Source organism: Rattus norvegicus, chromosome 7, assembly GCF_036323735.1.
Source record: "Rattus norvegicus strain BN/NHsdMcwi chromosome 7, GRCr8, whole genome shotgun sequence".
In the NCBI taxonomy this organism is placed as follows: Eukaryota; Metazoa; Chordata; class Mammalia; order Rodentia; family Muridae; genus Rattus; species Rattus norvegicus.
Genome location: NC_086025.1, coordinates 47,026,690 through 47,044,976, shown reverse-complemented (window position 1 = coordinate 47,044,976; position 18,287 = coordinate 47,026,690). Strand labels below are relative to the sequence as shown.

The 18,287-nt window shown below is 39.0% G+C and overlaps 1 protein-coding gene across 16 annotated transcripts in view; it reads left to right on the top strand.

The window, feature by feature from the left end:
* Positions 1–18,287, top strand: part of Nav3 (neuron navigator 3) — a 788,263-nt gene that overhangs the window by 681,863 nt on the left and 88,113 nt on the right. For all 16 annotated transcript variants that reach the window (XM_063263475.1, XM_039079115.2, XM_063263477.1 and 13 more), the window contains 3 exons: positions 14,104–14,236; positions 14,990–15,260; positions 16,309–17,014. In XM_063263475.1, coding sequence (XP_063119545.1) covers positions 14,104–14,236; positions 14,990–15,260; positions 16,309–17,014 — 1,110 coding nt within the window. The remainder of the gene's footprint in view (positions 1–14,103; positions 14,237–14,989; positions 15,261–16,308; positions 17,015–18,287) is intronic.

Sequence of the window (18,287 nt, the reverse complement as noted above, 5' to 3'; positions counted from 1 at the left end):
ATTTAAATGCATGTCTCTCTTGCTTTCTAATGACAAATTCATTCTGGAATTTGTGTTTAGCTCACATATAATTTTCAATGTTATTAACAAACATTTTTTAAAGTCTGAATTGCTTCAAAATGGAGCCAACTATACACCAGCTTTAATTTAGAATTCAAAATAAAAACATAGTCTGTAAAAAAAAAATTAGGGCATGTGTAGTACATCAAACTAGTGTCTTAAGAATTGGGACACAAGTAGATGTGATATTCAAAAATCAAATGTAGCACACACTATTCTGTTCATATTTAGTGATTACTGTCAGTAATAAGAATTAATTTGGAAAGTGACTATTAATGATTGCTTTCTAGGCTGGAGAGATGGCTCAGCAGTTAAGAGCACTGACTGCTCTTCCAGAGGTCCTGAGTTCAATTCCCAGCAACCACATGGTGGCTCACAACCGTCTGTAGTGGAATCCAGTGTCCTCTTCTGGTTCTGGTGTGTCTAAAGACAGCAACACTGTTCTCATATACATTAAATTATTGCTTTATAAAAAGCTGGCCATGATTGAGTGCCTCTTACATCAAGATATTTTCCCCTGATAGCATGAATAGCAGCCAGGGATAACACAATAATAATAATAATAATAATAATAATAATAATAATAATAATAACAACAACAACAACACAAAAACAACTTCCCCAACTATCAAATTGTTATAATGTTTTCTGGTAAAGAAAAAGAGATACATTAATTGAATGAATAATAGATAGAAGTATGGTAGTTGGTAAATAAGAGGCAAGGGCAAGAATGTAAAATTACATATGTGTGTGCTAAATGATATGGTAACTTTAAAAAAACTAAGTCAGACCTCATTGAGAAGGTTGAATTCCTGCTGAATAAATATATTCATGTGTGAGCACCCAGATTATGATATCACATTATCACTGAACCTCATCATTAATTTCCAACGTTTCCCCATACCATTGTCTCAGGAGCACTCCAATATTGAGAAATAGAAGATCCAGGACCATGTTTTCTAAATAATTTTACAATATGTAATCAAACCATTCAAATTTGAACTGAAGTATTTTACAAGTATACTTCTTTTAACTTTTAGTAAAATCAATCTAACAAATCAAACAATCAAACAAAAATCTTAAAACTCAATACTCAGTGAACATTTTTGGTAGAAATTAAAAGTAAGGTTGCCCCAATATGCAGTATTTTGATTATGACCCAAATAGGTTAAGAGTATATTCAGAGAAATAATTAATCAACATATTCCTTTATATCATTAATAGAAAATTAAAATTAAGGTGACTTTTGAGTGCCTGAGGTTAAAATATCCATTCTTTGTTAAAACAATATCTCTTTACTGTACATGCTAAGGTAGGGCAGTTGGCATTGCGGTCTGAACAGCCGAGGAGCTGACCAAGGACCTGCTGTGTGAAGTGTGGCTATGCTCAATACAGGAGCATACTGAAAAGGGACCTGCCAGTCACCGGGATAACTGTGCTAATCTTACCTTCTAGAACATGTTTCCTATCTTTGAAATGATTATAACAATCACTCAGTTAATATTTCAGAAGTCTCCATCATACAATAAACATAGTACATTTATTTTTAAGCAGATTTGCCTTCATATATTTACTGGGAGTGATTGTGGGCCAGAATCTTTTCTAAAAAGTAGAAAGTAGCCCCCAATCAATCAATTTGATATTCTAATAGGCAGGTGAGGCAGAATCTGCCTGGAGGTTAACTGGTTACATTTTTATTTATAGGCTGTATAATTTTTGTATTACTGTTACATATTTCTGAATTTCAACCTGTGTATGAAGCCCACCAACAGATAAACCCCTTTACTACTAACCACTGGATATCACTAAATTATCAAAGAAATAGGATCATGAAACACATAGTCTTTTAAATCTGCTTTCATGTACACACACACACACACACACACACAATAGGTTTTCAACTGATCTATGTCACTGGATGTATCAATGCTTTATTCCTTTAAACTGTGAAGAAAAAGACCGTTGAGACGAATATTTTCTAAACAAACTTTTGTTCACAAGTCCAGTGTTTTATTTAAGATGGATTGGTAGCTCCCAACAATAGCCTAAATAATCATGTACATGTAAAACATTTAAGGACAACAGTGAAATAATCTCAAAATATTACATTAGCATATTATCACCGTTAGCATATTTTTGTTGGGTTAATTAACTCAACTCTGATTCTAGGCACATCTGGATCAAACCACACTGTTTAGTATGTGAGAAAACGGATGAGTTACTTAGTCCAGTTGTGTCTTAGTCTCCTTGTCTATGAAATACAGAAATGATCTTATGTCCATTGCTGCTGGCTTGTTGCAGGAAGTAGTTACTAGAAAGCATAAAGAAGAGTATCTGGTCCCTGGTGAGGACTTTAAACGCACTATTGGACTGTTAGCTATCTCCTTTCAATGTTGATAAAATTAAAATTCTTCATATTCTTTGGAAAGGCTTGATATTTTCCTTCTATATTATTTATTACAATTTTTTGTTTTTCAGATATTTATCATTATTAGTTATTTGTTTGACCTCCATGGAGTAATAACTTTAACTGTCATCCATAAAGTATGTATTTTTGAATTTTACTCTCAGATCACACTTGCAATGAGAAAGATCCTTTCATAAAGCAGAGTTGTTATCTTTATGAACCTCAGCAGTTAGTGATTTGAAAGCCTCTTCTAAAGAATGGAGCTTCCTATTTCCAGTGGACTCTTCTACTTACCAAGCTGAGATGATTTGGAATTTAATTTATAATTTGAAATAAAATCCTAATTTCATATTTTTCATGCCAAAGAATTTCTTGACATTTGCTAAAAAATTAACCAGCCTTTTAAATATTTATTCTCCTGTTCCCAGGGTGATGTGCTGTGTGTTCATTCTTTAACCTTCTTCCTGGTCTTAAGGATGATGGCAACACTGTTGTCATGATTGGGTGTTTCTGCTATCATTGTTATAAATGAAAGGCTTTCAACTTGGTCTCATATTGGTCTGCTAATTATATCGGAGTGGCCATATGGAAAGGAAATGTTAAACTTTTTGTATTCACAGTCGACATATGTGGAGATACATGCAGAAATAAAAAAGGGAAATTTAAAAAAATCAGGGGTTGGGGATTTAGCTCAGTGGTAGAGCACTTGCCTAGCACGCACAAGGCCCTGGGTTCGGTCCCCAGCTCCAAAAAAAAAAAAAAAAAAAAAAAAAAAAAAAAAAAAAAGAAAGAAAAAAAATCAGACTTTCACTCTGGAGCACCAAAAAAAGAAACCAGTGAACTTGCCAAGATTATGACATACAAAACCAAGGTTGCATTTGATATTCAAGTTATAACAACAACAACAACAACAAAAACAATAAAATAAAACATGTACATTTAAACTTTGCAACGGCTGCCATGATATAACACAACTTATTTTTCCAAGGCTCTGTGATTCAAAGAATTAATCATTACTGCATAGAGAGATTAAAGAGAGCAAAAATATATTGAAACTTCTTCCTTGTTTCTGAATTCAGAGAAGATATCAGTATTTCCCAATACATTTTTGTATTTAATAAAACGCAGATCAAGTACACCGAAGCTTCTCCATAGATGTTTAGAAGCTGCTTCTGAAATCACATGCAAATGTAAGGACCAATATAGCTTAAACAGTTTTGTAAGAGATGCATGAATCTGGTGGACTTACATGATCTGTGTTTTAAGACTTACTGTGAAGCTTTTTTTATATTTATATTTCCTTATATACATCTCAACCTTGGCAGGACCAAGGGCTTCCCCTTCCACTGGTGCCCAGCAAGGCTATCCTCAGCTACATAGGCAGCTGGAGTCCTGGGTTAGTCTATGTACAGTCTTTCGGTACAGTCTTTAGTCCCTAGAAGCCATGGTTGGTTGGCACTGTTGTTCTTATGGTTGTAAGCCCCTTCAGCTCTTTCAGTCCTTTCTCCAATTCCTCCAACAGGGGTCCCATTCTCAGTTCAGTGGTTTGCAGCTAGTGTTTGCTTCTGTATTTGACATGCTCTGTCTGTGTCTCTCAGGAGAGATCTATATCTTGTTCCTGTCAGCATGCACTTCTTAGCTTTATCAATCTTACTTGGTTTGATGACTGTATATATATATATATATACATATACATATACATATACATATACATATACATATACATATACATATATATGTATATATATATGGACCATATGTAGGGCAGGCTCTGAGTGGTTGTTCCTTTAGTCTTTGCTCTAAACTTGGCCTCCATATCCTCTCCTATGGATATTTTTGTTCCCCCTTTTAAGAAGGAGTGAAGCATCCACATTTTGGTCATCCTTCTTCTTGAGCTTCATGTGGTCTGTGGATTGCATCTTGGGTAATTTGAGCTTTTGGGCTGCTATCCACTAATCAATGAGTGAATACCATTTGTGTTTTTCTGTGATTGGGTTACCTCACTCAGGATAATATTTTCTAGTTCAATCCATTTGCCTATTAATTTCATGAAGTCATTGTTTTTGATCGCTGACTAGCACTCCATTGTGTAGATGTACCACATTTTCTGAATCCATTCCTCTGTTGAAGGGCATCTGGGTTCTTTCCAGCTTCTGGCTATTATAAATAAGGCTGCGATGAACATAGTGGAGCACGTGTCTTTTTTATATGTTGGGGCATCTTTTGGGTATATGCCCAAGAGAGGTATAGCTGGGTCCTCAGGTAGTACAATGTCCAATTATATGAGGAACCTCCAGACTGATTTCCAGAATGGTTGTACCAGTCTGCAATCCCACCAACAATGGAGAAGTGTTCCTCTTTATCCACACTCTTGTCAGCATCTGCATTACAATAGGGTGGTGATATCGTCCTCAATGCCCATAGAAATTGATGCAATAGGAAACCTTGAAATAAACCAACATGTATACAGTCACTTGTTTGTTATCATAAATATGCCAAGGAAATCAAATTCAAAAAAACTGTGAAGGTTATAAACCTATACACTAAACAAATAACTTGATCTATACATTATGTTGTATACAAGTATAAAATTTGGCATTCTACCTAATTTAAAGGTATAAGAAACAAAATTCATAAAAATGGATGGAAGAAATCTGCAGTCTGGATCAGGATTGTTTTAATAGGAAGAATATTATGAACTATTCACAGTTAATCACTTCATGTTATCAAAATTGCTAACCTCAATTGTGCAACAGTAAGGCCATGGAATCCCTGCAATAGTTGTTCCTTAAGCTAAGATTACAAAATTGGGACTAGGGGCCGGCTCAGTTTTTGATTACCTGCAGTGAGAATTCAGATCTCCCACTCTCACATGATATTTGGGCTTGGTGTTTGGCTTCTGAAACCCCAGCACTGGAGGAAGAAAATAGTTCTCAGGGTCTTGCTGGCCAGACAGGCTTGATGTATGTGAGCCCCAGGTTCAGTAAGAAATCCTATCTAATAATATGGATGGGCATGGTGGTGATAGCCTCTCAGTCCATTAGGGAGATCTCTGTGAGATCAAGCAGCCTGGTCTACATAGTGATTGGAGGTCCAGCCAGAGCTACATAGTGATATCCTGTCTCAAATGGAAATAAAATTAAAAATAAGAGGTAGAAACAATTAATATGGTATGCTAACTTTAATTTCTGGCTTATATATGAACCCCAAAAGGTGAGAACCTCTACACCAGTTTACACACATCATACACACACACACACACACACACACACACACACACACACACACACACACACGAGGAAAGAGACATGAATAGAGACAAACACAGACATAAAGAGACAAATAGAGAATGCAAAATTATATACCGTCAATGGGAAAGAGTTCATAGTTTTTCTTCCATTCTCACACAGGACTGCTTTCTGATTTAGTGATCCAAAGACTATGTTCATGCCAAAACTTGTACATGAATGTTATCAATAATTTTATTTATAGTACTTCAAGACAAGTCATACAATGTGTAAATAAAAACTATGTGAGTAGAAATCCCATAGTTTATGAAATTGTCATAGATTGTGAAGGTAGAATTGATCAGAACTATAGATGTGGAATTTGTTAGAAATAGAAGTGCCTTTTTTGTAGAATGCAGTTAAGGACACTTAGTAGATCTTAATGCAATTAAAAATGAAAGGGTGGAAAAATATTTGATGAGATTTGAGACCTACTACTCAGAGCTAATTATGCCGATAATTCTTTCATTAAAAACTATTTTCTATTAAGTTCTTTTAAACTTAATTAAATGTGTGACAATCAACAGAATTAATTGCATCGTTGCTATGGAGAATTCTGTTATCTACAAAATCAATGTAGGAAGTCAAAAGTCATAGAATTTTAAGATTAGAAAAATAACTCCATTATCTTTAAAAAGGATTATTTTAAGTTTGCTCTAAAAAGAACTGTGCTGAACAAAATTTTGCTCAAAACTTTTGGAGCAGAAGAGGTGTCTCAGAGGTTAAGGGCACTTGGTGCTCTTTTAGAGGGTCCAGGTTCAGTCCCCAAAACCCAGAAAACAGTTCTCAGTCTTCCACAATTTCAGTCGTAAAAATCAGATACACATTTCTGGCATTTGTTGCAACGCACACACACACACACACACACACACACACACACACACTCACACACAGTGACATCAAAACACTTATACACATAAAATAACAATGAGCCTTTCATTTATTATTGAACTTAATCCAGTTTAAAGTCACCCAGTGGAAGCAGGGTTTTCAAAAGCAAGGCTTCATTTAGCAATATGATAGAGTCAATAACAGACACTATGTTATCTATTTGATCTATAAAGATAAATAAAGCGCACTTTGTTATTCATAGTACAAGAAGGAAGACCGAGAGCACACATTAAAAATAATGTTTTATCACGATGAAGATGCAGCCGTTGCCTGGTTTGCATTGTATCTCACCTGCTCACTACTGCCATGGTCACATCCTGAAGATACCAACCCTTCAGAGGTTGACTGAATATCCCACCATCTGTTTTATACTACTAACTTTTGTCACTACTCTAACTAGTTTCTATGGGATCCTTTTATCACAGTTGCTATTACCAGTAAACAGTGTGTTGTTTGAGGAACATACTTTATATATCTTAGTAAGAATTCATACTTAGCAATATTTTTGAAATAAGCATTGAATAGAAAGGGAGAATGTCTAGCCAAAGATTGGCCAGCCATGGTGCTTGCTACAAGGATGGCTTTATGTTATTAAAGACAACTTTACTGATAATGAAGCTTCATATTTGATCAAGGATTGGCACACACTGCTGTCTTATGGTTTCCATTACAATGAAGAGACACCATGACCAAGGCAACTCTTATAAGGAACAATATTTAATAGGGGCTGGCTTACAGACTCAGAGGATTAGTCCACAATCATCACAGTAGAAAGCATGGCAGCATGCAGGCAGACTTGGTGTTGGAGTTCTGCATTTTGATCCAAAGGCAGGCAGAATGATCCTGACTTTGAGGCAGCTAGGAGAAGGGTCCCAAAGCCCACCCTCAAAGTGATAATCTTTCTCCAACAAGGCTACATCTCCTAATAGTACCACCCACTGAGCCAAGCATCAAACCACCACAAATGCCAATGATCTAAGGGAAGAAATTTTGGAGAAAAAAATAACATGAACTACATAGAGCGGGTTTTGACGGGACACTCTTGAGTCACAATAGCAAAGATTCCAAATAAAGCTAAAACCCCAGATCTCGTAGTCGGGAAAGAACTGTAGGTCAGCTAATGACTGAGGTTTCAAAACCCTAGCCTTGATTCCATAGTTATGGAAAGGTTATCCATTGCCAAGAACGATACCTTAAAATGAGTTAACATAGTGGAGGGCAGGATAGTGAGCAATTCAAAGTTCTCAAGAATAGAGAAATAACATCAGACTTAGAAGAGTCAGGTGACAATGACAGAGAATACAATGCTGGTCCTGAGCACATTTCAGGAAAGGACAGGAGAGAACACAGAAGAGGGGTCAGTGTTCAAGGGAGATACAATGCTAATAAATTGAATGCATTCAATAACCTGTCAACTACCTGTAAGAGTACTCAAATCCCAGCAGGACTCCTATGTCCACTTTAGTCCTGTGATAACAAGCTTGATTTGAAATTTAGCTTTCATATCTCTTCTATTTGTTCGATGACTTCCTTTCAGTTTTCAAGGAGAGATTGAAACTTCATGGTATTGTTGGAATACCATTTCTGTAAGTCTGACCTAAGGCAATTGTGTTGTATTGGGACATTTAAAGGAGTATCTGATCCCTGTGGTCACAGCAGCTGAAGTGTTTTTAACATGGTATTTGAAGCCAGGATTTGCATTTCAGGGCTGAGAAGGAGGTGACTTAGCAGGCAAAGGTCCTTGCTAGAAACCCTTAAGACATGCAATCTGCCACCCCATCTAAGGAACTCAGAGAGTGGAACCCCCTCCCACTACTTGTTTCCTGACTGTTACTGGAAATTTTGGGTGGTCCCTCCATGGTCATCGTTTGATACCACAAAATTCAGATACCCTCTTGGGGTTCTCAGTCTCATTAATAAGAAAATTATGAGCAGTCTCAAACAAAAGCCCAAGGAAAAGATTTTTAATAGAGTTTAAAAGAAACTTGCCAGGGCCGCCAAGCTCCAAATCTTGGAAGCTGCTTGGTGGAGAATGGAAGAGACAATGAAAATATGCCATGCCATCAAATGTAGGACGCATGGAGGTCAGCCTTGTGGCAGCAGGGGAAGCATGACAGGAAGTGGAACTTTATGAAAGAGTACAGAAGCCTAAATTGCTCCTAAGAGCAGACTAAGCTTTAGGAGCACCTGGATGAACAAGACAAAAAACAATAAATGAGCCTTTTGAGTTAGTATTTATAAGGCAAATGGGCCCAGCAGAACCTCCAGGTGGACTGTAGGAACTGCACTAGGGAGAGGGAATTCTGGGAAGGGAGAGTGCAGTGTATCATTAAATGGGGAATTGTTTTATCTATTTAGCATAGCTTATTACATTGCTAATAGTGTTCTCACCTTTGGAGCAACATCTTGGCCAGGCGATAGACACACAATTGGATCAATCTTTTATGTTTTGTGTAGCTTGGAATGTTAGATTTTTATTTAGGCCAGAGAAATAGTTTTTCCTAATGAGCCCACATAAAGCCCTGATAACAGATATTGTAACTTGAATTCCAAATATGCACCATGGCATATGCATGCACACATGCATGCACATGTACGCACACACACACACACTCAAACACACACACGAACCAAATACATAAATATGAATGTCTCCTGCATGCCAACCCCTTGTTAAATACAATTTAGCACTTTAAGTGTTTACCTTATCTACTTATTTTCTTGATATAATATGTGCTTGTTAAGGAACTTCAGGTTGAGCTTTTAAGTTGGTATACTGGTATTCAAAGAGTATATACAATTTTAATAGCATATAGTCACATATTAAACATGTAAAGTAAAAATACTAAAAGAGATAAGTAAGCTATAAAATATATTTTAAAACTGGTAACTGTATTGACTAAGGTCTGTAAGACTGGAAGTGAGTCTTAACTACTGGGAGTCCTCCCCAAGTGAGACACAAGCACGGAGTTCGATGCAAACACACGAGGTTTGTTTTTTGGCACGTCGTGGTCACCCCTCAATCAGCCCCTCAGATGGCTATAACAAGCAGTTTTTATACACTTTAGGAGTATAAATTATATCAGCAAGGTGATAGCTTAAATTTACTAGTTAAGCACATTGACCTTTGAATCTATTGGCTAGATATATGGGCAGATTATAACATTCATTCAAATTCTATCTGGGACCAGAGGGTCAGATGACCATCAGTCAGTACATTCTGTGGTTTTTCAAGAATATTCCTGCTCCTCCCGAGAACTGTGGGTGGAGAATGGAACCTGGGCTTGCCTTGCCCCGAGGTGGGTGGGTTGTAAGGCTGGCAAAAGCCCCTAGAGTCCTCCAGGTCTTAACTGTAAATTACATGATCTAGTTCTGCTAATTCATGGACCTAAAACATTTTAGAAGGCTCTCTGAATTGGGAGATGATGGGTAGTATAGGCCCTCTTCTGGCTCTTAGGAAAGCATGCATCCAAATTATGCTACCTCTGGGAGGTAATACTTAGGACTTGAAAATCAACCAATGTTTATAGAGAAAAGCTGAGAGCTTAAGAGAGTGCTCCATTCTGCTGACTTGCTTACTAAAGATGGGCTTTTTTTTCTCCCTTTTGGTATAGACAGTAGACAAGACCTACCTTGGCAGGACAGTTTTCTTCAAGGGAGCTTAGACATGAGAGGTGTTTGCTGATGCTGTAACTAATAACGTGGACAGTTACAAAGCAATAGATAGTGAGCATTTGGCACTCATGAAAGTCAGGTATTTCTCTCATGGTATAAAATATACTTTGTCCACATTAGGATACAATTGTCATTGATAATAGTCTGATGTATAAAGATCTCTGGTAGTATTGTATTATGTTGGTAATTTCTGTTCTCTCCTTAATGATTCCTTTTATGTCACATGTACTTAAGTAAGTAGGTCATTATTATTTGCAGCATAGGATGGGGCTTCTATGCTTTGTTCATTTTGTCCCCTTTATGTTTCATTCCTGCTTTCATAATAAATGCTTGAATAGTATTGTCAGTGTTTGAATCATTTGGGGAATGTGTTTAAAGCTAAGTGTTCATTTCATGAGACTTACATTTGGTTTATGTATAGGATGTATACCTATGGTGTATAAATTTATTTTTCAAAGCACGGGTGAATAGCAATGTATCAGTAGTCTGGGGTTTAGTCTGCAACTGTGCAGACAATGGTATCCCTGGTACACACTGAAATCCCTACTCCCTTTCAAGTTACCTAGATATCCTGAAGTTTTTATGAGCCATCACATCAAACACATTGAGTAAATAACAACGGGGTCCACACTGGGCAAGCACTTGGTTATTAATATAGACTATTTTATTCTTGTTTCCATAGCAACACATGTATGTTAAGGAGACCAGATCTACACTTTATCCCTCTAGTAGATTTCTTTAGGCATCCCATGAGACGTGCTTTGTTTAGGAAGGTAGACCATAAGACAGAAGAAACTTTTGCTGGTTACAGCAGGGCACTGTAGTGGACAGATGTGTTTTTTTTAAATATTTATTTTTTATGTTCATAAATAATTTTGACTTCCTACATGCATGCCTGCATACCGCATGTATAACTGGAACCCACAGAAGCCAGAAGAGGGTGTCAGATCCCCCCGATTTACAGATGGCTTTAAGCTATCTTGTGGGTACTGGGAACTGAACCTGGGTCCGAGACAGCTCTCTAGGCCCCAAATGTGACTTTTTGATCACTTACTCAGAAGCAGCAGCTGAAGTTGTGTGGCAAAGGCCAAAACCAGGAAGGCCAGATAGGAGGCTATCTTGTGTTGTTTAGAATTGTGTTAAGATGGATAAGTTGAATAGATGAATGGGTGACAGTACAAAGCTTAAGTTCAAGTGGATCAAGGACCTCCACATCAAACCAGATACACTCAAACTAATAGAAGAAAAACTAGGGAAGCATCTGGAACACATGGGCACTGGAAAAAATTTCCTAAACAAAACACCAATGGCTTATGCTCTAAGATCAAGAATCGACAAATGGGATCTCATAAAACTGCAAAGCTTCTGTAAGGCAAAGGACACTGTGGTTAGGACAAAATGGCAACCAACAGATTGGGAAAAGACCTTTACCAATCCTACAACAGATAGAAGCCTTATATCCAAAATATACAAAGAACTCAAGAAGTTAGACCGCAGGGAGACAAATAACCCTAGTAAAAAATGGGGTTCAGAGCTAAACAAAGAATTCACAGCTGAGGAATGCCGAATGGCTGAGAAACACCTAAAGAAATGTTCAACATCTTTAGTCATAAGGGAAATGCAAATCAAAACAACCCTGAGATTTCACCTCACACCAGTGAGAGTGGCTAAGATCAAAAACTCAGGTGACAGCAGATGCTGGCGAGGATGAGGAGAAAGAGGAACACTCCTCCATTGTTGGTGGGATTGCAGACTGGTACAACCATTCTGGAAATCAGTCTGGAGGTTCCTCAGAAAATTGGACATTGAACTGCCTGAGGATCCAGCTATACCTCTCTTGGGCATATACCCAAAAGATGCCCCAACATATAAGAAAGACACGTGCTCCACTATGTTCATCGCAGCCTTATTTATAATAGCCAGAAGCTGGAAAAAACCCAGATGCCCTTCAACAGAGGAATGGATACAGAAAATGTGGTACATCTACACAATGGAATATTACTCAGCTATCAAAAACAATGACTTTATGAAATTCATAGGCAAATGGACGGAACTGGAAAATATCATCCTGAGTGAGGTAACCCAATCACAGAAAAACACACATGGTATGCACTCATTGATAAGTGGCTATTAGCCCAAATGCTTGAATTACCCTAGATGTCTAGAACAAACGAAACTCAAGATGGATGATCAAAATGTGAATGCTTCACTCCTTCTTTAAAAGGGGAACAAGAATACCCTTGGCAGGGAATAGAGAGGCAAAGATTAAAACAGACACAGAAGGAACACCCATTCAGAGCCTGCCCCACATGTGGCCCATACATATACAGTCATCCAATTAGACAAGATGGATGAAGCAAAGAAGTGCAGGCCGACAGGAGCCGGATGTAGATCTCTCCCGAGAGACACAGCCAGAATACAGCAAACACAGAGGCGTATGCCAGCAGCAAACCACTGAATTGAGAATAGGACCCCCGTTGAAGGAATCAGAGAAAGAACTGGAAGAGCTTGAAGGGGCTCGAGACCCCATATGTACAACAATGCCAAGCAACCAGAGCTTCCAGGGACTAAGCCACTACCTAAAGACTATACATGGACTGACCCTGGACTCTGACCTCATAGGTAGCAATGAATATCCTAGTAAGAGCACCAGTGGAAGGGGAAGCCCTGGGTCCTGCTAAGACTTAACCCCCAGTGAACTAGATTGTTCGGGGGAGGCGGCAAGGGGGAGGGTGGGGAGGGGGACACCCATAAAGAAGGGCAGGGGGGAGGGGGATGTTTGCCCGGAAACTGGGAAAGGGAATAACACTCGAAATGTATATAAGAAATACTCAAGTTAATAAAAAAAAAGATGAATGGGTGAATTTTGATAATTTAAACATGGATGAATGGGTGTGATTTTAAGATGGGAACAGTGAGGAATGATTTTCAGATGCCTGGCTAAAGCAAACATTTTTTGACCATGGGATTGCTTATGAACTACTTTATGATTCCAGGTTGTCTTTGTGGAGAGGGGCTGAGAGACTCATGTGGCCTGTACTCTTCTCTTGGTGTTTTTATTCATGCTGCAAATGTACACTTGGAACCAGTGTCTTCTGGTTCTCCCTGAATACCAGTATGGCTGTTATTTAATAGACGTTCCGTTCTTTTGTTTAATTAATCATTTTTATCCATTTACATTTCAAACGATATTCCTCTTCCTGGTTACCTCTCCATAGACTCCCGTCCCAACCCCTTCACCCCCTCCCCTTTGGCTCTATGAGGGTTCTCTTCCACCCCACTTACCTACTCCTGCCTCACCTCTCTAGCATCTCCTTACACTAAGGTATCAGGCCTCCACAGGACCAAGGACCTCCTCTGCCATTGATGTCAGACAAGGCCATCAATTGGTATCTGGAGCCATGAGCCCCTCCATATATAACCTTTGGTTGGTGGTTCATTCAGTTCCTGGGAGCTCTGGTGAGGTCTGGTTAATTGATAGTGTTATTCTTTCTATGGGGTTGCAATCCTCTTCTGCTCCTCGAGTCCTTTCCCCAGCCCTTCCATTGGGGTCCCCGGGCTCAGGCCAGTGGATGGCTGTGAGTACCTGCATCTGTATTAGTCAGGTGCTGGTAGAACCTCTCAGATGTTCAGTTCTCATAAATGTTTCCAAAACAGACTGTGAAAACCTTTTCACAACAGATGTTTTCTGCCTTTATAATGTATGACAACACTGCGGAAATGTGGGGGTTCACATTGCTTGCCCAGTGGCTGACTCATTGCTACTTCGTGTCTTACCTGCAGCTGGGATGACAGCAGTTCCGTGAGCAGTGGTCTCAGTGATACACTTGATAACATTAGCACAGATGACCTCAACACCACGTCTTCCATCAGCTCCTACTCCAACATCACGGTCCCCTCCAGGAAGAACACTCAGGTGAGAGCTGTCCTCTCTCTTTCCACTGATTCTGTCTAGTTCTTCCTCCGATTCGTTCTTTCTTTAGTATTTTATCAGGCTGTGGCTCAACTCTTTAATCTGAAGTATTTGCTAAGTCAAATAAGCAGATACAACAAAGGCTCACCAACATGGACATCTGAAGTGTTTTTAATTTTAGACTTCCTGGAGTTACACCCTTCAGAATTATGGAGTGCCCACCCCAGCCTCTTCTGAAAATCAGAAGCAGCTTAGGTGGATTTGCTGATGTCTAACCCAGAAAGACCCACCTTGACATGTCCCTTCCCTCGAATACTGACTTTTTTAAAAATGAAATTTAAAAACAGTCTAACATTGAATTCTTCTCAGTTCATTTTATGGTGATCTAAAGAAAAACAAATCGCTAGGCTCCCTGGTGACTTGTAAGTCAAGAAAGAGCATTGAATCTATCCTATCCTAGCTTGGCTTTTCTTGTCAACATTTGTCATAGAAGAACCCCTTCCTTTGTGGAGTTTAATTAGGCTTTTCTGAACATTATTAATCCTGACGTTCTCTAATATCTGCAAAGGGGAATTCTATGGCTCAAACTGACAAAGCCTAAGTGAGCCCGTAGTTAAAAATAGAATTATCCTCCGGCATTCTTCTGAAGTATAAGTCACTACTTCATGGCTTTTCCTCCCGGTGATCTAAAAGGACGTTTTCAGCTCCTGGTTCACACTTTGTAGCTTTTCTTTCACGGGAAGTTTTTCTTTGCAGCTGAAAACAGACACAGAGAAGCGTTCGACCACAGATGAGACCTGGGATAGTCCGGAGGAGCTGAAGAAAACCGAGGAGGATTTGGACAGCCACGTCGATGGAGGCGCCAAGTGGAAGGGTGTTGCTTCTGGACTTGCTGAAGACTCAGAGAAGACGGGGCAGAAAGCCAGCCTGTCCGTGGCTCAGACAGGCTCCTGGAGGAGAGGCATGTCTGCCCAGGGAGGAACACCAGCGAGGCAGAAAACCAGCACGAGTGCACTCAAGACCCCTGGTAGGCTTGTCACTTGGGACCTTCTCTGCCGGAGAGTTTTAACCTGTGGTCCAGTTTGACATCTGTATTCACCTGTATTCGATCCCCCTTTAATAACCAGGTTCTTCTTTTTTTTCTTTTCTTTTTTTTTTTTTTTTTTTTTTTTTTTTGAGCTGGGGACCAAACCCAGGGCCTTGTGCTTGCTAGGCAAGCGCTCTACCACTGAGCCAAATCCCCAACCCAACCAGGTTCTTCTTAATGATTGTATTTTATAATCTGCACACTTTGTCATATAGGCCCACAGGAGTAAGACAATCTGAGAGTCCCGCAGGGATTATACTCGGAGCACGGGGTTGCTGTGTGCTCTAGTTCAGTCTGTTCCACTTTAGATCATGTACGGGTAAAGTATTGGTTCTGGAAGAATAGTAACTCATTTTCCTGACTTGTTAATGAATATGTTTTAATATTGGTGTGTGAATCCCCAGTACCTTTTACCACAAACCCGAGAGTTGAAAGCTGTCACACTAAGTGGAGAGTTACACAGCTCAACAGTGCAGATTCTGCTTGTGAATTCGGCTTTCTGAAAGGAGAGTGTAAGAATTCTGCTCAACTGCGCCACCTGTCTTTTAGGACTCTCCCTGTATTTTATAAATAGTGTCCTCTCAAGTGTGTTATCCTGGGGTACTTTGGATAAAAATCATGATAAAGGTAACTGAGGTTAACTTTTTGTTGAGTACTTAACTAGAGAGGAGAAAGTGTCATCCTTCTGAAGCAACATTGTCATAAGATACAGGACATAAACAAATAAGGAAGCCACATGTTTTCACTCTATTGTCCCAAGTTCATCACAGCGCCTCTGACAGCCATGGTTTTTTTTTTTTTTCCTAGATTTGCAATCAGTCTCCCCATTATATTAGAGTACATTCCTCTTTAGACCTGAAACAAGAAATACTTCAGAACCAAAGTGATAGAAAGAGCTAAAGAGCATTCACATTTTACATTTGGTTTTGGAGGTGTTCTGACGTCAAAATATTCAAATGAGCGTATCTGCGTGTTTCTCTTTAATTAGGGAAGACAGATGATGCCAAAGCTTCCGAGAAAGGGAAAACGCCTCTTAAAGGATCATCCTTGCAAAGGTCTCCTTCAGATGCAGGGAAAAGCAGCGGGGATGAAGGGAAAAAGCCACCCTCAGGCATTGGAAGATCCACAGCCAGCAGTTCTTTTGGATATAAGAAGCCAAGTGGTGTAGGGGCCTCTACCATGATTACCAGCAGCGGCGCCACCATAACAAGCGGCTCAGCGACACTGGGAAAAATCCCCAAATCTGCTGCCATTGGTGGGAAGTCCAATGCAGGAAGGAAAACCAGCCTGGATGGGTCCCAGAATCAAGAGGATGTCATGCATGTGAGCTCTAAGGCCACCCTTCAGTACCGCAGTTTGCCCCGCCCTTCTAAGTCGGGCACCAGCGGTATCCCTGGGAGAGGTGGTCACAGATCCAGCACCAGCAGCATTGATTCCAATGTCAGCAGCAAGTCAGCTGGGGCCACCACCTCTAAACTGAGAGAACCCACTAAGATCGGCTCAGGGCGCTCGAGTCCAGTCACTGTCAACCAAACTGACAAAGAAAAGGAGAAAGTAGCAGTGTCGGATTCAGACAGTGTTTCCTTGTCAGGTTCCCCCAAATCCAGCCCCACCTCTGCCAGTGCCTGCGGTACTCAAGGGCTCAGACAGCCAGGGTCCAAATATCCAGATATTGCCTCGCCTACATTCAGAAGGTAAGGGTATGTAAAGAGATGCTGGGAGGACATAAAAGGTAGTATGTAACATGCATTTATTCTACATAAAGTTATTTTCAATATATTCTAAATATTCTAAGATTCTGTATCCTAGACTTGTCTAAAATATAGTGAATTCTACGGAGCTGGTCACACCAGCTGATAGTGTAAATGGTGATGCTCATTTTGAGAATAGTTAGCATTTCAGTTATACAGACAGCGTGACACTAGAAATAAAACCGCATGTGTAACAGGCATGAGATCCCATGACCGTTTATTTATTCATAGAAATAAAGTGATAGCTTGTAAAATAATTCGGCGCTTTTCACCCCTCCTTTCCATAATTAAAAAAAATCAAATGACATAGATCTTTATGAATACCACATTTACTTCCAGTATTTATTGTCTTTCTGACTCTTAAGGAGTTGGCAATTATGAATATAGATGATATATTCTCTTAACAGTTTAGAGTGGACCAATTTATACAGTACCGAATCACAGCATAGTAATAGCAACAACAGCAACACAAAAAGCTATCAGAGTATGATCTGATTGTAGAATTTGAAAACATTGAGATGTTTGACATAGGACAAGAACTCAGGAATGAGGTGACTTTTATAAGTCTTCATCAATGTCCTGCTTAGGAAATATACCTGATTCTAAATACCCTAAGTGTAGCAGGGGTTAAAAATTAGCACATGAGTTAAGACAAATTGTTAGCCCTGGCTCTGTTTTCTCATCTTCAAAATGATAAGAGTATAATTTATTGCCTATTACTTGTTAAAATATTTCAGGTTTGTTTCTATTCTCCTGCTTTACCCTAGAACTTTGATCTCTTAGGAAGAGTCTTGAAGAATTTACATTTAAGTAACCTTAGAAACAATAAGAAGTGGTCAAATTTGTCGTTGGAAGTATTAATTGTGAACTATGATTTGAAGTGACCATTCTTGGAAAGAATAACTTATAGCTGCGTAGCAAGTGTAAACAGTTTCCTTGCTTATGAGATAAACCAGGAGCGCCCTCCAGTGGCCCATTACCTATGAAACAATTTCTCATATTCGCCATAAAAAAATTTTCCACTGCAGGAAATATGGATTTCATTTTGCCATTTCTTCATATCATTTTATTTCCATATATGCATAAATTTGATTATGTCATCTGCTTCATTTACAAAACTAAAATGTTTTCTGAACTGAACTCCAGTATCTAACTTAGTACTAATGGTGTTTTAAACCACTGCTATAAATATATATTTGAATAGCTCTGGCAACTG